Raw genomic sequence first — 25,260 nt, 5'->3', positions numbered from 1 at the left:
ACAAACCAACCCATGACAATTATTCTAATAAACAAGACAGAGTGGGTGGTAAATGAGACTGTTATGTAAATGTGTTCAACATCTCAACTCCCCGGTAATCGAAAGCTGTGGTAATAACAGCTAATACAGATGTGGGACTCTTCTTTCAGATGAATACCTCAGTAGCTTGGAAAATGTGTCTTGGCACAGACTTGATGACTATCATCATGTTCCATTGACATGTTGTGTATCCCTTTTGTTGTGATGTCTATCAGATATAATATTGGATGTTTGTTTGAGGCGTAATGTTTTTTTCTTTGCCAAGTCACCCAGAAGGCAATATTCTTCGACAGCACACACATCCCTCTCTCTTATTGACTCATTACCTGTGGGTCCCACTCTTAACTAATGACTCTCTCACTTTCACTTTATATCTGGGGTCTTGAAAATGAGTCACAGACAAAATCACTAAATCATCCTTGTGATTGTGTTTTGCTCCATGTTGGGGCGTTTAAACACATCAAGTTATAATTGACTTCTGTACATACAACAGTGTAATGAAAATATATTTTTGTATTAAAAGGTTTGCAGCAATTTAAGTACAGGGTGATGAAACTAATGTACACACCCCCTCCGGAGTGCATTAATAATACCTGCAAATCTTTGACAAAACCAAGAAATTCTCTGAAACTTTCCCCATAAACCATTACCAGAGATTTCATGTGTCATATTGTGTGATACAGGTAGGAGGAGATTTGGAGTTTATTTTTGGTCTTTTCTGTTTTCATTTTTCAGATCATGAAAATGGAATGAAAAAGTACATAAAGGTGCTTCTTGTTTTTACATTACCAGGTAACACGTTCATTTCTTTCAACTACAGATTGTAAAATGACCATGGTATTTTTTTAAATACCATGTCGTAGTTTTTAAATGACAAAAGTTATCATGGCACTTCCAGGCCATGTCAAGTTTGTATTATTGTAGCTTTATTAGTTCAATTATTAACAATGAAAACAGTGTCATACATTCTAGTGACTCACAATATATGCATGCCACACAAATGACATACTTAGCCACACAGTGACATACATTCATTGGTTAATTGCTGACAAGCCCATGGAATTGTGTTAAATATAAAATATCGTATATATTTAAGGTCAAAACAATAAATAAATTCAACATAAATATATAAAAGTTCAAAACATATCAAGAAATAAAAATCAGCAAGTCGCAAATAAAAGCTGCAGTGCAAATAACAAAGTCCAGCCAGTAGATGTGGAAATTAAGAATAAAAAGTTGCTTTAAACTACTGCACATTCTAGATATTAGAAACTCCTAAAAGGGGGGGGACAATGATGTAGATAAAAACTCCTTCGCTGACTAAACATTTCCTCCTTGATCACTGCTATTGGTAAAGTAATGACAATTATGCTTCATGGTCTAATCTATTAAATTACAAAAATACAAATGGTATACTTCATATTCTTTCTATAGTAACAGAGCTGAGTTTGGGTCTGGTGATACAAAAGCAAAGACAGAAGTCTGTGTTGTAACAAGAGAAGAGTACATTCTGCCAGCTGTGCAGGTCCCACATCTCGACAGATTGATATTTATGATTAGAATGTATAGATCTAATTCCTCGGAAAAAACACGATATCCAGGTGGGTAAGATATTCGTGGTCATCAATGATACTAATGATGGCCTCGTTTTGCGGTTTGATGGTGACCTCCAGGCTGTCGTTTGCAGCGAGCTCCTCCACCTTCCCGAGCAGGCCGGTGCTGCAGGTGTTAGTGTTGATCCCGCCCTGCAGGATGACTGTGTCACTTGAATTCAGACTGACTGTGTACAGCGATCCCATTGTACCATTGCATGGAGACAGTGTCACCTGAAGATTTAGTAAGAAATATCCATCCTTCTTTATTTTCAGAACTGTTCCTCCTTGTTCTACTGAAACCAGGATTTGATCTTGATTCTTTGTTGCCCATGCGATTTTCCTATTGGCTGTGGGTGTTAGAAAGGAAATGCTGTCAATCGTGATGAAACTACATGAGATGCAGTCATGTCTGCAGCAATTACATAATTTCCAACAGCTTGTGAATGACTCATTTCGTACAAACTTGTCATACTGTAAAGCTTGTTTTGTACAAACATGAGCTGGGTATGGAAATAGCCTTACCTCCAGTAGCCTTAAAGGTGAGCATTTCAGCTTTTCCCATGAGCGTATGCTCCGAGGGGGCCTGTTGAAAGGAAAGGGATCCATTATTCTCAAAATAGTACAATTACGAAAGATGCTAACAGTGCTCCTAAAGTGATGAACCAATTACAGAAATAACATTTATTTGTGTGTTGATGAGACTAGTACCCCCATCTTAACAGCGAGAAGACATTAGACAGCATGCTCTATCTTCAAAAGTAAATTAAAGAGACAGTTTATTTAGTGGCATTTCCCCGAATGTTGTAAAGACGTCACTCTGCTTCCTCCAAGAAGTGAGGAGAGTGGTTAGACTGCATGACAAAAGCACCTCAAGTAGAAACATTATTTGATAGAACAGACTGCTCTGCAAGATGTGTGTTTCTGAAATTAAGTAATGCAAACCCGAAAAGCACAATAGAATCACATTTTGATTGACAATAACGTGTGTTTTCAGATGGTAGGAATATTCAGTTGAAAGGAGAGGTATACTGTAAACTCTGAAGCTGCAGTTGTCTTACCAAGGGCGTATTGGTAGCCTGGAATTGCATGGGGCCCGCTGGAGCTACAGTGCTACTGCTCAAAGCCTGGAAGAGAGAACAGAAATACAAAATATGCTCATAAATAATAAATAAAACGGCTCTAATTGTTGCAAAGAATAATGAAAAACTAAAGTGCCTTTAAATCAAGGTCAACCCAACTTGAGGGGCACAAAAACAGGCTCTTTAAATTACATTTTTGTATTTTTGAGTGCTTAATCAAATGTTTTAATGCAGAGTTCATAAAAAGCATTAAACTGTCAATTGTTTACTCTAAACATTAACAGTAAATAGAGTTGCTTTGAAGGCTACCACCAGGATGCTAGCTAAGAACTATGCTCCACTACAGTTGTATTTGTGGTGTTGTTCTGATTCATATCTGGGATTGACGTAGAGCAAACATTTTTATCTGAACATTATACAAGGCTTCCAGTGTTTAGGGGAAAGGATTCTGGGTATGTGTAACCAGCTGCAGACCACAAGCAGGGGTGTCTTTCTCACCAGCTGCTACGACCAAGACCACAAGAAAGTACAGCTGCACTGCACAGGTGCTTTAACATACCAGAGGTGAACCTATGCTCTGTTAATTCACTCAAATGTAAAAGGCTATGGTAAAACTAGTGTACAAGTTTGCAACGTAAAGTAACTCATCATTAATGCCTAATAGATACTGTCACATTAAGTCAATCTGGGGATATTTGAAAAAAGTCTCACCCGGCTGTGATGTCCTGTTGTGAAGAACAGGGTGATGAACACAACCTGGACGATGGAAAGGATGGTGATCCACAAAAGGAGGACATGACTGAGGGAATGCTGGATAGTCTGTGGCATCGTCAGTCCGACGGCAGATCTCAGAGCGGCCTGAGCCTGGGGAGCGCAGGAAGAGAGATTTTAAGAGCTGACGACTGTGCAGGTCCTGAGTTTCCTCTGCTGTGCACCAGAGCAGTGTGTGTGGTTGCTTCCTGAGCTCAGAGTGTGCATGTGATAAGGACGTTTTGATGTCTGACAGTGTTCTGCTGTGCCCTGAGTATCTATAGAACACAGAGAAATCCAGATGGTACTTTCCCCTGTTTCTTACTGCAGGCAAGCACAAGAGGCCCAGATTGTTTTGTCATCTTGGGGCTGGCCCTTCACTCTTACTCACCACAATTCACTCAAAAATAAGGAACACAACTCACTACTAGGAGGAGAAGTAAGCAGTCAAGGACTTTTACATACGTTTTTTTCCGAAATGAATCATTCAGTTCCTTGTTTATGTTGAGACTTGTTGAGATAAGAGGGTTTGGGTGGTGATCCTTTTTTAAATAGTTTTTCTGCCAACATTGAAAGTCGCAGCCTTGCTGTTTTTGCTTAATGTAACCACTTTCTCTTTGCATGTCTTTAGATTTAATAAAGTAGAATAATAGTATTTAGCATACTCAGAATAAAATACAGAATGTGAGGAAGGGTTAATCAGACAACAAATAATAAAAGAATAATACATTTGTTTTACTTTGAGTTATTGAAGATTTCAAACAGTAATGCCTGATTTCGGCAATTTATTCCCCCGTTCCTTGATTTCCATTAGTTATTTAGGAAAAGTCTTATAAGACCAGGAACTGGAGATAAATCATTGTGAAGTACACAAAATAAACTATGAGGAAATGTATGAGAAATCACTTTTCAGAATCTATATGTATTGCAATCCTGTGACAACATTACTAATGTAAAAGCTTTCGTATATTTCCAATTGACAATATGTAGTTAATGTCAAAGTCAAATACGTGGGACTCACTAAATGTCATATGTTGTTTACTCGTTGCACTTTGAAAATTACCACCAGCCTCTGAATTCTGGTTGAGGTCAGTACACCTGGTTTCACTTTTTATGTTTGTACTCTGCTTGGGGAAAGTTTCCTGGTTGAAAAACAGGATGGGCTTTAGTTCAGATATGTGTCATCATCAGACTGAGTGTAGGAGGACAAAGTGATACCTACATACAGTAGGGTACCTTTATGACTGGTGATGGTCAAGTAACACGGTTACAAACAACATGCCCAGACTTGTGACTGACTTTCACTGTGTAGATGAAGGCCTTGCTGTGCACTGTGGAGAAGTAGGATTGTACTTTAGTGAACTACAAACAGAACATATCACATGAAGAGGATTGGGAAAAACGGAAGAGGAATTGCGTAGTCAGCAGTATAAAGTTGTGCACATTTGAAACATAGTGTACATTTGAAACATAGTGTACATTTGAAACATTATGACTTTCTTTTGGCCTTTGATGACCAACATGACAAAAATGAGAAAAGAAGGAAATGAGATTGTTTGAGCAATGTTTGTGGCTTAACCCTGCGTTTTCGAATGATGAAATACTACTCCCAGAAAAATGCTAAACCAAATGCCATAACCCTGAATGAATCAGAGTTGTTTTCACTGGCATGGAGGAACACTGGCATAATTACTCTTTCAAAATGACATTTCATCTAGGATTATTTCGGATTGAGTCTGGAAGTATAATTGTGATTATGATCTACACCTATAGCGGAAACCATGACTTGTAGTTGCTAAGTAGAATGGAAAACCAGCGTGAGCTACTATGACAACAGCATGATTATTGTCTGACTGACTTGCATTAAACAAAACACATCATGGAAAAATTTAAAATGAATAACAGTTAAAAATAATTTAATTGAAATTGAATTGAAATTAGCAGAGGAGGAACCACTGTGACTTCAGCCATTTTAGAGCCCTATTTCATTAACAACTGTTGATACAGTATAATAACTTCCTCTGATTTACCAGCCACTAAAAGTGGGTTTACAGCCATCTAGTGGACGTTAATAAACAAAACACGGAAAGAAAGAATAGAAGATGTGAGAGAAATAAGAATAATTACACCAGGCCACATGCTTTATCACTCTACTGTAAATGTAAAACTGTGTTATCCTATGTATGTAAAACGGGTTCAATGTTTCAATTTTTACTATACCAGTGAAGGATTCCCCAAGTCACAGGTAGAAATGCAGCTGTGGTGAAGACACGTTTACAAAGATGATTTTATGTGTGATTAACAATAATTAAAAATACACAATATCGTTCATTATGAGAAGAACACCTCATCTCTCACCATTGGAAATAACACTATTATGTGTATCCAAAAACTGCAATGGAGAACGGAATACACATCCAGCGAAAAATTGAAAATAACCTGCAATAAATGAAAATGGACTTCCTTACACCCCTCCCTCTTTTTCTTTTCCATTTGTCACTATCTTTTTCTAATTTGCAGGTTAGTGAAAATATCAATACACCTTTTATCAGTTGTACACCAACATCAAAAAGGACCAAAAATACAACAATTTGACTAGTTGTTTCAAGGAAAGAATGGACTTGTTTTTAAAGGACAAAAGAGACATCAAAGCTTTTAATGTGTTAGGATAATTATACATTTATTCCCCCAGCTTTAATTCTTAGTTTAATTGTTTGCCACTCTAATGTGACGTCACATGTCCTTTTCAATTTATTAGACATTTCATTATGGACCAATTATTCTCACAGTGGCAGAAAACTAAATCTATATTTTTCTGTTTTCTCTCTTTGGTTTAGATGAAAAATACAGTATCAAATATAACAGAAACTCTGAGAAAACATAATATTTTTTGTCTTATGCCATATTATCGAATATTAACAATAAGTTACAACAAATTGAATAATTGACCAAGAAAATTATTGATATTTGCAGCCCTAATTCATGTGTCAAACAGTGTTCACAGTTTCTGAATGTATAGTCAAACATTGAGAAGCCGAAGCAGCGGTGCTTCTGTCTTTACACCAGGTGGCAGGACACCATGTCTTTTCAAACCTTCTTGCTGACATTCCAATACCAGAAGAAATGACTAGGAATTTGCCTTGCTGCGTATGTATATACACCAAGGGACATTCCTTGTATGTGTTAACCTACTTGGCAATAAACCTGTTTCTGATTCTGAAATTATTGTAAAAAAATTAAACTTAACTGCTCTGATGCAATACACTTAATTCTATAAATGTAATTCATTCATTTTACATACATATTTTTAACAGAAAATAAAGGTATTTTTTCCAATAGCTTCCATGTAATATTATCCGGCTACTCAATACCTTAATACCAAAATGTACCACTACATTAGACACACAGAACACACCTATTTTATGTGGGATTGTAATGCTTGTTCCGGTTTTTTTGAAAATATTTTTTTATGAAGAATCCATGATTCTTTGGACAAATAACTTCTATGTAACGTGACTCAGTGAGTCAAAGGAATAGAACAATGGTTCAAAAGCCTACAGAGGACACACCTCCCTTCAGATTTAGTTTTGTCTTTCCTACATTTGTATATTTGTGCAGGGGTTTTCAAAATGGTTCAAACCTATGATTTCTAGGGTGTAAGAAAAATAGAGCACCCATACTACATACATATGTATGAAGTTGAGTTTGAACTGGACCTACAATAACATGCCATATACTGTAAACAAACCTCTTTATGGTGCAAACAATACTAAGCTTTGAACAATAAGAATTATTGACAATTATTTGTTTATACATTGTACTTAATGTTAAACATTGATGCAGAAAGCCTAGTGTATTATTATGGCAATGATCGTTAGCTTATCTTTTGATAATATTATGTTGGGTAAAAGTTACTGTAATGTTTTTTTCAGATATGTCTTTTAAAGAAATGTTCCCTTTTACAAAGGCAGTCATTTCATTTCATTTCAAACCTTTATTTATCCAGATTGTCCCTTGAGATCATAGATCTCTTTTTCAAGGGAGACCTGAAAAAGTACCTTGGGAACCCCCTAGTGGACGAGGACCGCCTGTTGAAGACCCATGGTCTCTGGTGCATTGGCAGATAATCAAAAAGCAGCAGTCAATATTGTGGAAAAATATATCGAATTGAAAGGCAACCTTGCCTGTATATGGCACACATGGTGCAATGAATAATCATACATTTCGTAAAATTCTATTTTCCACTTACAAACAACTTTTTAGAAGTTAAACTAGCTAAACTAGAATGGCATCCCGATAATGTGTCCTATAGTACCAAGGCCACACTAACTGTTAGACTATATCGGATATCGATATCAGCAAGTGAGCTTATTAAAAATAGCTGCCGGTGTTTATTTTCAGCATGGTTTGTGCAAACGAAAACAAATCTCCTTATATCTGCGTTTATGATCTGGAGAAGGTCAGAAGCTGTATGTGGGACGTCCTCACATGGGTAAGACACTTTAATAGGACATAGGCCTATAGGACATCTCGTGAAGAGGGGCAGGCATCACACAGCTGTAGGTCAGCTGGATCGAACCTGTTGTGAGCGCCAGCCTCATCACAGTTAAACATTGATTTTGTTGGCTTTTACCGCGGACTCAACTGCATCAAGTCGGACTGAATCACACCGGAAATGATATGATTTTCAACCAAAATTGACGCTTCACAGTCAGTCGACCAACGGCAGGGAGTAACATTCATCAAGAGGGCGTTTTATTTTGAAAGGCTTAACCGGATGCCATGTTTTCCATTCATGATTGTCTGACACGCATGTGAACGCTGCTCTGTTCGGGAGGTAACACGCTCCCACTCAGAATAAGTTTGTTGAGAGGTGTAACTGAGGTGAAATTTACTCGGTTTGTGTTCCCTAGTATTTCCAATTAGCCTCCATCTTTGTTTTCTCTGCACTTTCGCTTTTTGGTGACTAACGTTACCTCAACTAGCGGGTCGGTTGGTTTAACCAGGGTGCTGCTGTCAAACTTTCGTTGACATGGATTTGTTGCACCAACTGCGGACGGACTGAAACGTTTGGGAATTACCATCTCACTACAGCGAGATACACCTAAACGAACCCATTGCAGATACTTTTTAAACAAGTTGTCATTAACTGTTTTTAGCATAAGACATGCAGAAGTTCAATTCCACCGGTACGCACGGCAACACGCTGCCCCGGGACGCGGAGCTCCAGCTGCGGTTAGCGGACAGTGCAGGGGCCGGGGACGGGAAGGAGAACGGCGGGGGGAAGCATTTCCTCTCCCAACCCGAGGAGGAGAGCTCGTTTTGCACCAAGAGGAGGATGCTTGTCTGTTTGGATGTAATATGCCTTTTTGTTGGTAAGAATATGTTATTACTTATTTGTAAATTAATGTTTTTGACCCTTAGGCAAACAGGTTGTTGTTGTTGTTGAACAACTGCAGTAATGTTATGTTAATAACACTGTATCACTTGTCCTTTTAAAGCTTAATTTAGACTAATTAATATTTTTGAAGAACACACACAGTCCTTGTCTGTTGATTGATGTGTCAACAGGAGCTTTGCAGATCTTTTTCAGAGGTTATGAGGAGGTTAAACGAAGTTGGCTTTGAGAAGGAAAAACACATTGCATGGGGATTTGAAAAAAGTTAACGAAGCTGCAAAGCATTTTTCCAGAAGTCAAATGGAAACTGTTCAAAACTTTCAGCTCGTTCCCCTCGGTGCATGTGGGGGCAGGAGGGAGGGAAAGGGGGAGGGGGGGGGGGGGGGGGGGGTTCAGCTGGCAAGCAGCACAGTTGTCCCGGGAATTCATCTGTTCCCATGGTAACTCAAAAGTTCCCGGGAGAAGAACGTGGGAATTGGGATAAAAACATGCTTGTGTTCTCGTGCCGAAAATTACCTCTGTTTGCTGAGCTCTTTAGACCCCCCCCCCCCACAAGGAGAAACATCAGTAACAACATGTGGACTAAAACTCATATGACATAACCATAATAAAGGAGTGGTCAAAATGAGTTTCTCACTAAGACTTTAATAACTTTTAAATTACTGATAGATTCCAATTGACAATGGATTTGAAAAGCTAATTGTGACAAATAATGATTTTTCGCCATGAGGTCAATCCTTTGTTGTGGTTGTATTTTACATTTTACGTTTACCTTGAACATGTTGAAACTAAAGACTGATTTATATTACAACGTGATGACTTTTTTGTTATTTGTGTAACCATAAAAACACAAATTGTTTTGAACTCATAATGGAGGGAAACAACAAGCTTACATATGTTTTCTATTTTTACTTTATGTTTGGCAAACAAAATCCCATTCAAAAGTCAAAGTAATCATAATCAGCACTAAACACATATATCAGAGTCCTCTGTGGGAACATTTGGCGAAATGTAATCAAGTGTTGATTCAATTTAGAGCAACATAATATTCATCATATAATTACAACAGTCGTCTGATTGGGATTTAATATATAGTGCCCTCACAGTTAATTTATTTCTTTAAAAGTGAGATAGAGCTTTTCAATGAAAGATCACATTTTCTGTTCCCCAAATGTGGCAAACCCACACGATGTATTATGGGCATTTACATGCTTATAAGTGTCGAAAATACAAATTAATTTTTGTTATTTGAATTTCTATGTATGTTCTTTGGTGCTCTGTTGTTTGTTCCTTGTGAAAAGTACAAACTTCAGAACTGTTTCATTTTCCTACTCCGTTTTCTACTCCAGTGAAATGCCAGTACCTCAAAATTGTATTGGAATTTTACAAGGCTCAAGTAAAAGAAAAAAAGTACTTGTTCACGTTCCTCCTCTGTTGAGTTTAGCGGGGAAATATCTAAAGTCCCCTGAAAGCCAACCTGAAGTACCTGCTGTACTTGATTGTGATATTCAGTGAAGAGTGAGATTGTCTAATTTCATGAGTTGCATGACATCACCTCACATGACTATATTAGCAAAGGGATTGTGCAAAGTGTTGTGCGAGTGGTAAAATTAAAAAAAGTGTTGTGTTTGTAGTAATCGGACCGGCAGTAAGCACGAGAGAGGTGGAACCCGTCCAGGCAGACTGACAGGTCTCACCCTTGTTGGCAGTTAAATCATAGGAAGTAAGCCAGAAGACAAAACGACATTAGAGGCAGTCAGTTTCTTTGGCGTGTTATTCTTAACCCCTGCAGGTATGCTATTAACCGTTAACTCTGCACACTTCTCTGCAGCGTTGAAGTGTGTTTAGGAAGTGGCTAGCATCAGTCAGCACAACAGAGGAAATGGTCTATCTCAGTTCTCCTCCTTACACACGCACTTTATCATGCCAATTGCTTTAACGCAAAATTGCGTCTCCTGGCCCATTCTTATTCTTCCCTCTGAGAAAATTAAAACACTGAGACTGACTCACTGAGCCTCATGGTCACAGCTGAGAGGACAGAGGGTCAGTTAGTCTTGTGACTGAAATATTGTTTTGTAAAGTTAAAGGTAATCAACTTCTTGCTATGGGTGTATCAATTACTCAAGCACCAGATTCATTTAGTAGATGGGTACATTTTCATAAATGTACAATGTCTAACATTGTAAAAGTATAAGGTACAGTTTGGTTTGCGGCAAGAATTAACACAAAACAAAGACTTTGCTTTACAGTTTTATCCAGCCCAGTCAGATGTGCTGACAAAAACAGATCTCCAGTATCTCAGATCAATAGCTGAAAAGCTTCCTGTTAACCATCACATGTGGTGAATTATTCCCTATATGTACTGAAAGGAGAGCCTACTATTTAACAATATAATGTATTGTTAATGCTATTCTTGCTACTTCGAGATATAATGATCTATTAGATGACTTACAGATTTCTGACTGTCTGCATTCATCCTGCCTGTCTCTGTCTGTTAACCATCGTCTCAGTTATCAGTATAATCCTGACCTTGACTCATCTGTGGGCATAAAGCAGTGAATGCCTTCACTTAGTGGAGATGAAGTGAACCATTCATTTAGCTAAACCCTCTTATCTCTGACTAACCCAATTTTCCCTTAAAAATGCCATCATCAGATTCCCTCAGACGGTCGACCCGCCGGCATTATTCATCCTGTTAAAGGGGCTCATTCACTACTGTAACTATGGAATGTACCCTGAAGCCTCCTCATTATGTTATCAGCTGAAGAGGGATTCCACAGTCATCTGAAGTTTTCACAGCCTTTTCCTGTGTTTCAATACTTACTCAACATGTATTTTAGTGGCATGAAGTTAGAGGCATTATGAATACACTTTAATCCGTCTGCCGTTGGAATGCTAGGGTATAGAGGAAATTGACTGAGGCTTTGACTCAGGTTACCTGATCATGCTCTTACTCAGCATGAGGCTTGCCAAACATTGTTGTGCTTTAGTAATAAGGCAGTGTAGTTATGGCGCCGTTCTGACATGTACATGATGGATGCTGCACGGAGATGGATTGTTCTGGTTCAGCTCACTGTCAGTAAGTTCCATGCTGCAGAATGCAAGTGTTTGCTTGTAGTGTGCATGCACGCATTCCTGATGGGACTGTAGGGGTTGGACCGGGATGGAGCTGACAGAATCTACGCCCCGTGGCTGTTTCTAAGATCTAGTGTCCAGCCACCCAGAGGTCAGGAGGTGTCGGCTGTTTGTCATATCTGCAGAGCATGCAGGGACAGGCCTCCCAGCCTGCACTGCAGTTTCCCTTCTGCACAGGTGGTCTTTACTCTGTCAACACCCCAATAAAGCCAGTTATTGCCTCTCTTAAGAGTAATTGGGAAATGATTGGAAGTGGCACTTGAAACCCCACTATTAGCTTATACAGCCTTAGAGGATCGTAATGCTTGTCAGAAGGTTTAACCTCCTGTAGAGGTTAATTGAGAAATATCTCTTTGGCTGGGTTACAATAATACAAAAGATAAACTGATGGCTGATGGACTGCATAGATGTGTCTATTTAAAACAAAAAACGTTTTTGTTCTATAGTTTAAAAAAAAGGGTGCTTGGATAATATAGAAAGAGAAAGGTGAAATGAGTTGAGCGTTGTTGTGTAAAAGTGTGTGTTGTTGTTCAAGACGTGAAGCAGCTTGCCAGGACGAGAGGGCCGGTATCTACCTGAGTGATCTGAATTTTAAACGTCTCCCTCTCCAGCTTATCTCTGCTTTTGCCTGCTTCTCTTTCCCTCCTTTTTTTCTTCAGAAAAAACTCTATTTTGAGGCTGAAGGTGTGCAAGCAATGAAGTGAGTGTGTGTGTTTTACGTCTGCATGTGTGTTTTGGGCGGGGGCGGCTTCATGATTCCTGGTTCTTTTCTTTTGGCAGAGAAAGCTGCAAAGTGAGTGAGACAGCAATAGGCCAACACGTCACAGCATGTCGCTGTGTGTATAGGGCCAGGATTATTAAATTGTATCTATGTTATTTGTGTGCATACTTTTGAGTTATAGTGTGGGTGTGGGAGTTTGTTTGTATGCGTCATCGTAGCTGCTAAAGCGGACTTTCTACTACAGCGGCCATGTGCGTGCTGTTTGTTGACAAATTTGCCGGTCCTATTTTGCTGCGCATTTTAGTCTGTGATCAAACACGCACTGAAGTTATGGAACACACTGCGGCTGACAGATGGAGGGCAATTAAAAATGCCTCAGTAACATCATTAGTGAGTGGAAGAAGTGATTTCACTTACTCTCTTGTTAGTGTACTAATGCATCTCCTTCCCATTTGACAGCACTGCAGAGTTTCAGGAATCCATTAGCTGCACCCTCTTTGGATAGACTATATGGGCACATTTACTTTGCTTTCAATACGTCTCCCTCACTCCTTCACTCATTAGCGCACCAGAGCCAATTCAGGCCACAGAAATGTCTAAGATGCCTGAAGGCTGAGGAGCAAGTAAGAGCCTGAATGAATGTACCGCCCCGAGGTGGGAGAGTAAAGTGAGGCGTGGAAGGGGTTGAGGATTTACAGTAGGGGTCGGAGGTCAGACCCTGGGGCGCCTGAGGGATCTTATCAACAGCTGTCTGTTTATGTCTTTATAGGATGGACAGCAAATAGCTTCAAATGTACTTTTAATGAGGCTGCTTCGAACTCTCCTTTATGGTTCCATAAGTGCCCAGGGTGTTCCATAGGCATTAGCCATAACGACTAAACAAAGATGTGTATAGAACACTAATGCTCAGTGCTCATTAGCTAGAATGGGTTTGGAGACGCTTACGATCGAGTTATGTACCTGAATCTGAATTCAGACTGTTGTCCCGCCTTTGCGTCTGTCAATACTAATGACTCGTCATCTTTTGTCTGTCCCTCCATACGGAGACATAGACTGCTCCCCCTTGGCGCCATGGCATGGTTACCCATCATCGGGACCATTTTATCATTGTGTCAAATCTCACCTGCTGGAGCCTTCATCCTTTCAAACTCCCCTCTGAAGTTGTTCCAACTGCATGTTCCCCCGAAACCAAACCAAAACACACTGACAAAGCAGCCCGACAGGCCTCAACTCTTGCCACACATTAAGTACAACCACAATCAGGGTGCTCCATGCCAAATACCTCCTCTGCAGTCTCAATTAAAACCTTGTGTTGTTTCCAACATTGCAGACTGCCAGCCCTCATCTCCCTTACCTTCACAGCACCAAATCCCCTTTAATGTTTTCCAAGGTACATACCAGAGTTGTGGGTCCTTATTTTCCTTCAGACAGACAGCCCACTTCAGACATCACCACTCTTGCCCTGAACTCCAGAGCCAGGCTCCAGGAAGCAGGTCAGTGAAGTGAGGAGAGAACACAAGCAGCTGTGGGAAGCATGTCTCCACCGGGCCAGCTGTAACAGTAACAGAGAAAGGGGAAAGAGCTCTCGTGGTGCATTGGTGAGACGTAAAGCAGTTGGGAGCAGTTGGAGTACTTTGCTAACAAGAAACATTTTAGTTCACACAAACTTATTATGATAAATGAAGCAGTGGGTATTGAAATAAAGAGGTTGTACAGAGTCAGACAGAAGGAGATGCTTATGATAGCAGATGGTTAGAAAAGATAAAGACTGTTATGGTTTCTTAGTCTCTCTTTGTTCGGCACTGATTAGTGTCTTTGTGCTCTGATCAGGGTAGACCAAACACTCTCTCAGAACAATCGAGCTAGTTCTGAACAAATAAAAATGGTGTGTGTGAGTGCAGGGGGCAACAACCCACCCTTATCCCACCTCTCCACTACCTGGATTGGGCCACCAAGGAGGGACAGGAATAACCACAATGTAGGGACTCTCACATACAAGCAAAGAACTTTCATTGGGTCTGTGGCAGTTTATGGTTGCCAATCATAATCACAGCCTTAGTGCGGATGACTTCACCTCCTGTTTACGTGTTACCTGCCTGACTACAACCGTCTCTATTTTGTAAGCTTGAGCCTGTTTGATGGAGCATACTGTCTCTTCTTGAACTGCCTCTTTAAGCCAAGACTTTTTTTTTTTATATCAGATGAAACATAAAGGACTTGGCATTGCCCTCAAAGTACCTGACTCAAACAGAAAAGTGATTAGATGAAAGAACAGATCAAGGCTTGCTCATGAAGACAGCTTTGTGCAGTTAAAGTCATTATAGCGCAAATAATTGCACAAGCCCACCCAACCCAACTGGAGGTCACTATTTATGAGCATGTTAAGCAGGTCGTCACAGTGCCTGTTGTAATGTCGTTACCCGGGAAATATGCTAGCAAAGATTTAAATTACGACACTTCAGGGTTCAGTTCACAAGGCTGACTTGAAGGTAAACAAGCAGCTTCAACTTTAGATGGGAAACATTGGCACATGTAAGCTAGTGAGGGGCCCAGTAAGGGTGGACCACAGTGAAGGGGGCTGTAGAAAACTGTACCACAGCCCGGGCCCAACCCAGTCCCAAACTGCCGGCCAAATGGACCTGTGTTGACAGGTCACTCACTAATTGCCTGTCCTCTAGTTCTGTCAGAGGGCACATGTAGAACGAGGCCTGCACAGTCCAACGGTATTGAGTGTGATGAGGCAGATGGTCATTACTGTGGCTCAGATATAGCTTTAGGCTAAGTGTCATGCTAATCTATTAGGATGCACAGGCTGTTTCCGATTGCAGCAGCATCCCGCAGTTCATTTAGGTGTGAGAGTGAATAGGCGGTTTGCCTCAGTGCATGTCTTTAGGATCGAATGTCTCTTGCGTGGTTAACTTGGTTAGTTTGGCTTTTTTCTTTGGTTTTGGTGGGTTTGTTTGGTTGTTTGTTAGTCTATGTGGATGTGGCTTTGTATTTTTTTGCATCCCAGTGTGGTTTTTATGTAAGTGTGTTGAGTCTGTTTGTGTGTTGGGGATATTCTTCTGGTTGACGTGGGGTCGTGTTTACAGAGCGGGTCCCAACAGAGCCTAGATCTCTGACCCCCACATTCCAGAACCACCACTAATCGCCTCCGTCTGTTGTCCTCTGAGGAGAAACCCTTGCCACATCTCTCTTGGCTCCATCTCTCCAGTATTTTCTCACCCCAGTATTACCACCCTCACCCCCATTTAGTCATTTTTTCTAGCCTCTTGGCCATGCATCTTAGCTTAGTTTCAAATGTGACGCATGTCGATGTTGACGTAAAGCCTGTCCATATGAAAAACATGTCGCCTGCCCTGTTTTTCGGCACTCTGTCTTAATAACGTTCTCAATTTTTTTTCTTTTCTCGCTTTCGGTTGTTGTTGTTCTCCTCTCAGAGTGAGCTCATTCTGGGCTGTGGTCATAGATGTGTAAATTAGAACCAGAAGAGTTTCTCAGAATGAGGCACATATCCCCTCTGCTCTCATTCCTTCCCTTCTCCTCCCTCCTTCCCTCCCTCCCTCCTTCTCTTCTTTCTTTCTGGCCCTTTTGACTATTTGAAAGCATTTCTGCTTTGAGTGTCAGGCACAGCGAGCAGCACATTTTGGCTCTGCTGTGTGAGCAGACCCACTCCTCCGCCTCCTTTTGGGTCCCCTCACAGCCCCTCTCCGGCTGGCTCTCTTTGGAGCATGTCTTGGCCAGGTGCAGAGGTTTGCTCACAGCTGCTTGACAGATGATGTGAGGGTCTCTGGAGTGTTTTCATGTCTTGTTGTGAAAACTGTTTTAATGTAGTTGTAAAGCATAGAGGTTGACTGTGACACAGGAGCCTGTAATTTGAATAGGATTGTGAAGATACCGAATAGCTTTGCACATGGTTTCTACTTGCACCATTGCTTTGATTTGTATTTATTGAACAGCATTGATGATTGGCGAGGTGCATTTAGTGGATTGATTTCATTCAGAAGTTTTGCAAACAGATTTACTGCAGTGGAATGATCTTTGGTTCACAGCCATTAGTGCCGTGGCTGTCCACGACAAATATGCAAAATCGTGAAAACAACACAAGCATAGGTCTTAGGTCATACAATATGCTGCTTTCTGCCTCAGCACTTCATGGATCCCATTAGACCTCCATATGTATTGAAAATGATCCATTAAAAAGTCAATGTTCCGACTGTAAACGCAGAGTGTGTGGTCTTTAATGGACAATCTGTCCATTACCTCTCTGCCAGAGCAGCAACATATTGATTATTTCAAATGGACTGTATGTGTTGTGGAATCTAATGAGGAAAAAGAGAAAACTGTTAATATGTGCTTTAAAATGGATATTGTTATATCCAAAGCAGTTTAGTTTGGCAAAATACATGTCAATGCTGTTATTGATGCTGCAGCATTAGGATAAAACAAATCAAAGGTCAATAAGTGAAGGATTACTTAAAAAATGTTAATTAGAATGATATATTTATTACAATACATACTGAGTTTTTTTTCATTCTGCTTCATCATACTGTACTCACACACACGGCACACAGAGTCAGCATTGTTTTCTTCTTCTGTAAAAACATATTTACATTATATATTGTATTGCACTATAAGAGAATGAACAAAAACGCCCCACTCAATTTAAACCAGAGATGAACCAGACCATATCTCTGCAGATCTCCACCAAGGTATGACACACACCGATAAAAGGATTACAATTAGGAGATTAAAAGATGTGTGTGTGACATGCATTTCTTAAAAGTGTTCCCAAAGTGCTTATCTAATACTTCAAAGATCATACTCTAGCTATTATAATGTACTAAGAAAAACTTCAAGGCCATTTATCATATTATTAGTCTTGTAACATTTCAAGAACACTTACAACGATACCAGTCCTTACTATAAGCAGTGTCTACAAAGTTCAATATAATTACATTTTTAAAACTTAACAAATAGCAGAGTATTTACATAAATTGCATTAAATGAAACCCAAAGAAATAATCACTTTTTTTGACAAAAATCATTTGTCATAAAGGCAGGTATTCTGACAATACCAGATCTTCAAAATCAAGTTCAAATACCAGTACTAGATAACAGTGGATCCTACGTCTGAAAACAGATAGCACCTGTATGTGATCTGTAGATGTGTGTGTTGCATGACCTGTTGACGTGGCGACTGAATGAAAGATCGGGGGTCAGATGAGAGGTGTTTCCTATCACTCTTTCTCTTTGTTGGCGTCACAGCCTCTGCTATCAGCCTGCAACGTGTTTCCCTCCCTCCCATTCTTACTAAGGCCCTTTAAATGGCAGTGAGCTGGCTTTTATCTGTGCTTTGTCTTACTGCTGGGGCAACATGACTTTGACTTCAGAGGTCACTAACACACTTTTCACTTCAGCATAACATTCTTAATCAGCTGTCGTCACAAAGCCGTTAAGAGTTGCAGCCTCACCCTTATAGATTATTCTTCTATGCTTTATCAGTTCAGTAAGGCTGAATCAGAGGCATGACTGGAAGGTTGTGATAGCAAACACAGTAATAAAACTCATATGTGAACGCATCTTAATGTAGACACAGTTACCATTCCCTGCCCAATGCAAGTTCATTTCTTTTTTTCAATGTGTATTTCTGTGTTGCTCCATTCGCCTGATTTTGAGTGCTTACCGTGTGCAGTACACAGTCACGTAGTCAGAGAGATTCCCTGGCAGGAGCAATGTTTTTGGCCTGGGTGCGTTCCAGCTAACCAGCAGGCCTGGGATGACAGGAAGAGGCACAGAGGTTAATGATTAGTCCCATGTTATCGCTGCATTCCATGGGGTGACGAGGGGACATGGGATACGGGACAGAGAAATGGAGCAGCCTTATACAGGACTCATGGTCATACGTTTTAAGTACAACGCAGAATAAAAAGCTGCGTAGCTCGACTCCTGTTCCTATAGATTTATAGGACATACCGTCTCAGTTTTTGTCATGATTGAAACGTTGCACAACTTTTACTCATTAAACCTTCCCCATTATATTGTCACGTTTGTTTGCTTAACTGGCCAGACCTTGACCCATTTTTATACAGTGTTCTTATAATAAGTTACCAGCCATGACTCATAGTAAACATATTGGACAAACATTAATGTGAGATTAGACGGACTGAACTAAACTTTCCACTGGAACAAAGAGTCATTGTTAAATGAAACACCTTCCTCTTCCTACTGTGGGTTTATTGTCCTCTCTTGTCACACTGATATTTTCTGTATTGCACGCCCTCTCATCTCCTTCCTTCCTTAATTCTCTACTGTCACACCCGTCTGTCTGTCATCTCTCCTTCCCTCTGCTCCTCTGATGGAAGCAGCTATGTGTGGAATCCTTCATCCCCCAGGAATCGGGGAAATCATGTCACCAGATGACTGATGTTCTTTAAAGCTGCTTTTCTCATGCTCCTGTGAGACAGGAGACTGTACCAACTTATCTATGTACCTTTCGATCTCAGTGGTCGTTGTTGCACACGACCACATGCTCACAGACATTCATCAAGCCATCTTTTGTTGTCTCCCCTCTCCCTTTCTCTCCCACCTGTCATCAGCCTCCATCCCATTCTTTGCATGTGAGTTGAAGGCAGTGACTCCGTACAAGCGAGGCTTCTTCTGTGGAGACACCAGCATCACCTATCCCTACGTGCCGAGTGAGGCCATTCCTGACAGCCTGCTCATTGCTGGTGGTATAGCCATCACTGGCCTAACGGTAAGAAAGTAATAACCTTTAAGTACATTACAGAACGCTGCAGGGATTACATATTTTTCTAGGCTAAGTTACCATCCCTCCGGTTCCCTTGACAAAAGCCCACAGGATTTTTCGATTGGATTTTGAATTATCGCAGAAATTGAGCTCTGTGCGAAACAACGTTTTCACACTTTGTTCAGACAGATAATCAAATCAAAAATGAACACCACATAACATTGCTGAAGCATAAATGTAATCAACAGAAGTAAAACACTAATGTTAGGCTATAAAAAACCCACTTTTGCATGACTTCACATAACCACCACTTAGTAGATGAGTGTCTGTGTTTTCAGCGTGATTACTTTTAATGGACCAGACAACCTCTGTAGCATTTAGCCACTTATTAGCAGCAGCCACTTGCTTGCACATGCAAAAGCTTACAAATTGGGGTATTTAATGACATATTTTATGTCAGAGAAAAGATCATGAACATCTTGTTAACCTTAGACATTTATTCAGAAAACTAACCAAAGAAAATGATTGAAAAGCAAAAATATTCCATTTTAGGGGATGGAACAGGAAGTAGAAAAACGTATTACTGAGTTTTAGGTCTTGTTCATTCAGTTCTATTATTGGCACAGTGAGTTAATGTACTCTTCACTTTAAAACACTACAACCTATATACTTTCGACTGTTCAAGTATTTGTACAGCTCCACTGTATGTCTTATGTTAACCCCTTTCTCTTGTCTTATTGTCTTCTCAGATCGCACTGGGTGAATGTTACCGTGTGCGTTTCCGAGGTGTATACTCACGGGCTTTTGTCAGAAACTGCTATGTGTCGTGCCTGTACAAGGAGCTGGGAAGCTTCCTGTTTGGTTGCTGTGTGGGTCAGTCTCTCACTAATATGGCCAAACTAAGTGTGGGACGCTTGCGACCCAACTTCCTGTCTGTCTGTAACATTACCTATGCGTCCATCAACTGCACTCCGGGCAGCTACGTGTCCCAGGACTACTGCAAAGAGCCTAATGGCAAGATGGTGGAGGAAGCAAGGTAAAATGATTTGGTTTATTTACGGGTGGGGTATGAAATAGCTTTACTCATGGAGTTAATGTGTAACCTTCTGCTTCTTCTATTGATCTTCTCTTACAGGAAGTCTTTTTTTTCCGGCCATGCTTCCTTCGCAATGTACACCATGCTCTACTTGGCAGTAAGTCCCATCAGCTTTTGAAATACACACTACAATAAACATATCTGGAATTTGACCTTCACATTCACCTGAGCTTGTGTTGTGTGATAACAGTATTTGGTGCTGTGTTTACAATGTTGGGGGAAGTAAAACTCTCAGTTTGACTTCAGTTATTAGAGAAAACACCTATCCCTAGAAGCCAAGAACACTTTGTGCAACTATTAACTACGTAGGCTTATTAAACTTGCAAAAAAACACACCAACACATGTGTCGTTAAATACATTCACACTTCCTGATCGGGAGGGAGGAGATCTTTGAGAGCAGCAATTCTCCAAATGCATCCCGCTCCAAGCTGAAAGAGCTGGGAAGACCGAGAGACAGGGAGGGAGGGAGGGTACTGAGGGGGAGTTAGAGAATGAGGGAGAATGTTTTTCCATGGGGAACATGAATAGATGAAGAGGCTACGCAGACAGAGGAGGCCTTGTTGTGGGTCTAATTTAGAGGGGGGGGTGGAGGGCTGAATATGCCTGCTGAGAGATTGACAGGCTTCTTTCAGCAAGAGACACCCTCTCAACCCCCCCTCCTCCAATCTCTTCATCTTTCTCTTTCTCTCACACTGCACTGCCCAGTAGTCATGGGCGCATTGTGGGAGAAAAACGACAGTTAGAGGGAGACAAAAGCACATTATTAACCATAAAATGTCCACATTCCCAAACTATTCCCCCCATTAACCGTTAAATGATAGCTTTAGAGACTTACATATCTTAATGTGAATAGATAAAATGAATGGAATGAAGTGAGGATGTTGCTTTGCATAATTCAAATAGGAGAGTAAAGAAAATCACTGCCTCCCCTATTTGCAGTTGTGCACTAAAGAAGTCCAATTGAAAAGCAGCTCCTCTGATAAGAAAGAGACTCACATTGATGAGTAGGGGGAGAGTGAATAAGAGGAATACAAAAGTAAAGAACTGAAGGGAAGAAGTGGTGTGAGAAAAAAGGGTCTCAATGTTGGTTACCCCTATTCCTCTCCTCTCGACATCTCACTTCGTTGTAACACTGCAGGCACAAACTCACAGCCTCGCATGCCAGTGTGCTGCAAGCAGGATGCAGACAACCTGGACATTGTGTCAAACCTGTAGCTACACGCCACCCGCACCGCCACCAGCTGCTAGTGTTTAAGGAGGTAACAGTGACACCTGCACTCAGCTGGGATAGGAGAGAGGGAAGGACCGGGTGAGCGCTGGCCTCACCGCTGGAATGTAGGCCACGTTCTCCCCAGCGGTTGACGGGTCCAGACAGACCTCCTTGTAAAGCTAGCCCTGTTTCTGCATCATGCTCGCCCTGTGACCCCATTTTTATAGACACAAACATCCATTCTGTACTGAGGCAGGGGATGAGGATGAACAAAAGGAGGAAATTGGGTTTCGACAGTGTTAATGGACTCGTGCCAAGCTCCTCTCTCCCCTCTGGGTAGCTCTGAGTGGATGTCCATGTTTGACACAAAGCCTTTGTCTGTGCTGAATTCTAAGATTATTTTATAGGCTTATGTTTCCAGGGCATTCATTATCATAGCACCAGCACACATGTATTCACTTTTCTCTTGTAATCATAAAGTCAGTTACAATATAATAACATTATTTATCTTCTCTTTGCAGTTCTACCTGCAGGCGCGGTTGTCGTGGCGAGGGGCTCGCCTGTTGCGCCCGCTAGTACAGTTCCTGTTAGTGATGATCGCCGTCTACACGGGCCTGAGCCGTATCTCTGACTACCGCCATCATCCTACTGATGTCCTCACAGGCTTCATCCAAGGAGGACTCACTGCATACTGGGTGGTATGTCCAAAATCTATGTTGTCTAAATAGTCCAGAATAACAGTTATCTCCGTCTTCACAGGATTTGTTTCTCTCAGCTCTCTGTTGACTGAGTTAGCTTAAACAATAGCCGCATTTTCCTCACTCTGATCCCTCGTGGTGTTTATAAACAGTGAATGATTGACAGCGTGTGTGGTCTGTGTATATTTTCTGACATGTTTGTGTCTGTGTCTGCAGGCCTTCTACATCTCCTCCATGTTTAAGCCCTGCGCCCGTCCAGACCTGTCTCCCACAAGCATGTCCCTGGAGAGTCCACTGTCCAGCCAGCAAACTGTCTGTTAGCAGGCACATGCAATCATTCCAGGAGTCAGAAGATAAGAGGGATTGCAGAATTACAGGGACAATGTTAGATAGGGAAACATTTTTAAAGAAAGGGAATCATTCTAAGAGAAGGATGTGATTAAAGAGTACAATCTAACAAATGACATACTGATACACATACATTCACACAGTAATCTATCACACACTCACACGTGAAACACAAAAAAAGCACATTTGACTGTAAGTCAAACCCGTCCAGTGAAAAGAACTGCATAGCAATATTACAGTTATTTTTTTATATATGAAAAAAAGCCTATTTTTAGGAGAACTTTTAGAAGCTGCTAATGTTAATAGTTTTCTTCTGTAATGGAGTTTTTTTTAGTCAGTGCAGTTTGTAAGCTTTCAAAGCAAACCTGATCACTCTTTGGTCCTGGGTGAGAGGGGAGAAAAAAACGCGAGCCTTCTTTGGTTTCTTTTCTTGGAAAACATCACCCAACAGCAGTGAACTGAGACCATTAGACCTCAGATGTGAAAACAGCTCTGTACCAAGTGATAAGGAACAAGCACTGGCTTCAACTTCTAACCATCTTTACCTTCTGATGATGCCCCACATCGCTATAATCAAGCAATAACCTGTACGTTATCAGTGGGAAGAAAAGTATTTGAGCTTTGATACAACGATATCGTTCCTTTGTGTAACCAAGGTAGAGATACAGAGGAATCTGACCCAATAACTTACCCTTCCCACCACTACTACTTCTCTGTACTAACCACTTTGGCTGTGTCTCAGAGGGTGGAGGTTTTGACTGAAATGTTGTAACCTTTGACCTTTGCCCTTGGACTCCAATCTCTGAGCCGCACCTTGATTTATGCCACTCTGACAGGAGAGCCGACATGGCTGCAACCTCAGCCGCCCTCCTGTGGATTTTTATTAATAGCACTTGAACGTACATAATGGAACCTTCTAATTATAATCCATATTATATATTTTATCACATGTTTGAATAATCAGTGTTTATTTTTGTGTTAATGTCAGACTCATACACTATATTTGTTTGTTTTTCTTGAAATGATAATTATTCAAATTGAATGTAAATAGCTATGTCCTTTTATAAACCACACAGAATTTCAAAAGTATTAGTTCCAGTTTTGGACAGTTTTACATGTTTATTAAGTGTTTGTATTTACATTTGTGTCAATCAGGTACGGAGAGTTACTATTGTATCTGTTGTAACTATACTAGACTGAGCCACAGATATTATCAGAAAGCTATATTTTATGTGTTCCCAGTTATTGTTGTTTGTTTTGTCTGTGAATGCCAGAAAGGCAGAAATAACCACTGTACTCAAAAAAGACCAAACCAATAAAATGAATATTGAATGTTATTTACTTCTTCTGTCCTCTGTTCATTTTAGTTTCAGCAAAATTAAAAGTAAAGCCCAGCAGACACACACTTAATGTCAATGTCACAGAATATATGTCATCTTGGATGGCTACTCACATGCACCAGAGATGGTGTTTTAGTTAGCCATTTAAAAGTCAGTCAGCAATGCAGCCATTATCTTTTTTAAGGAATACTAGACTTTGTGAGGAGGTAAAGAAATCTGGGCTGAAACAAAACATAAACAAATAAAGTGATTTAACCTTTTGTTTTGTTTGGAATACTCCACTCCACTGCTCTCCTATCTTCTTTCATGTGTCTCTCTCCCTCTCTCTGTCTCCCTCTCTCTGTCTCCCTCTCTCTGTCTCCCTCTCCCTCTCTCTCTCTCTCTCTCTCTCATCCATCCTTCTTCACTTTGCCCCTTCCCCGCTCTCAGTCCTTTTTGAGTGCAGTGGAGCATGATGGGCTGTTTCAGGGGGTCATGCTACCATGGAGATGCTTAGCTAGATACAGGTTGGGGCGTCTGAGCCGTTTTCTTTCATTTCTTTTCATCCCTTCAATCCACTTCCAGGCTTAGGGGGGGGGAGAATAAAAAGCAGCCCAGATCAGACAGAGGGGGCTGAGAGAAAGAGATAGAGCTTCAGTAATGGGTTTGCGCATAACGCTGAGGTAAGGGGGACAGACGAGCAGGAAAAGTGATCCAGTAATGAAGGGAAGGAGCAATGGAGCAGTTGGCAGAACAGATGGGGCGGTAGATATTGGAGAGTGAGGGTGATGGGCGTGGGGTGTCAGAGTGGGAAGGAATGTGATTGTGGTTTTCAGGCCTGTTTTGTTTCATAATACTGTAACTAAGGAGACACGTTTCATTCCTGAACAACATATATGCCTGTGCTTGTGTGACAGGTTCCTGTCTATCTGTGTATCCCGTGCTCCTTGTTATTGTTTCATGTTTAGGTGTGTGTGACTGAGGTGAGTGAGAGGTAGACTGCTCCACTGAGCTAAGCTTACACACCCTGTCAAACATGACATCTCGTTTACACTGTGACTGGTGTCCTCCTCACAAACCCTTTGGCCCTGATGGAAGTGAATGGGGATCGACAAGCAGA

The 25,260-nt window shown here is 40.8% G+C and overlaps 2 protein-coding genes across 2 annotated transcripts; one reads left to right on the top strand and one right to left on the bottom strand.

Annotated features, from left to right (window-relative positions):
• Positions 1-969: 969 nt before the first annotated feature.
• On the bottom strand, positions 970-3,688 carry LOC117493428. Its single transcript, XM_034143978.1, has 4 exons — positions 3,425-3,688; positions 2,693-2,758; positions 2,157-2,217; positions 970-1,981 (listed from the first exon to the last, which is right to left on the bottom strand). Exons 1-4 carry the CDS (start codon positions 3,539-3,541, stop codon positions 1,611-1,613), a joined length of 615 nt encoding a protein of 204 aa, XP_033999869.1. The 5' UTR covers positions 3,542-3,688; the 3' UTR covers positions 970-1,610.
• A 4,351-nt stretch (positions 3,689-8,039) lies between these two features.
• ppap2d (phosphatidic acid phosphatase type 2D) lies at positions 8,040-24,158 on the top strand. The gene is made up of 6 exons (XM_034143970.1): positions 8,040-8,838; positions 19,317-19,474; positions 20,218-20,504; positions 20,604-20,661; positions 22,297-22,473; positions 22,690-24,158. The coding sequence occupies exons 1-6, from the start codon at positions 8,631-8,633 to the stop codon at positions 22,792-22,794; spliced, it is 993 nt and encodes a 330-aa protein (XP_033999861.1). The 5' UTR covers positions 8,040-8,630; the 3' UTR covers positions 22,795-24,158.
• The last annotated feature ends 1,102 nt before the right edge of the window (positions 24,159-25,260 follow it).

Source organism: Trematomus bernacchii, unplaced genomic scaffold (assembly GCF_902827165.1).
Source record: "Trematomus bernacchii unplaced genomic scaffold, fTreBer1.1, whole genome shotgun sequence".
Classification (NCBI taxonomy): Eukaryota; Metazoa; Chordata; class Actinopteri; order Perciformes; family Nototheniidae; genus Trematomus; species Trematomus bernacchii.
This window is presented reverse-complemented; position numbering and strand designations above follow the sequence as displayed.

Coding starts and splice junctions, on each gene's coding strand:
- LOC117493428 (XM_034143978.1), bottom strand. CDS start 3,541: ATGCCACAGACTATCCAGCATTCCCTCAGTCATGTCCTCCTTTTGTGG. Junction 2,759..3,424: donor CAACAGGACATCACAGCCGG/GTGAGACTTTTT, acceptor TCTCTCTTCCAG/GCTTTGAGCAGTAGCACTGT. Junction 2,218..2,692: donor AGGCTACCAATACGCCCTTG/GTAAGACAACTG, acceptor TCCTTTCAACAG/GCCCCCTCGGAGCATACGCT.
- ppap2d (XM_034143970.1), top strand. CDS start 8,631: ATGCAGAAGTTCAATTCCACCGGTACGCACGGCAACACGCTGCCCCGG. Junction 20,505..20,603: donor AAGATGGTGGAGGAAGCAAG/GTAAAATGATTT, acceptor CTTCTCTTACAG/GAAGTCTTTTTTTTCCGGCC. Junction 22,474..22,689: donor GACTCACTGCATACTGGGTG/GTATGTCCAAAA, acceptor CTGTGTCTGCAG/GCCTTCTACATCTCCTCCAT.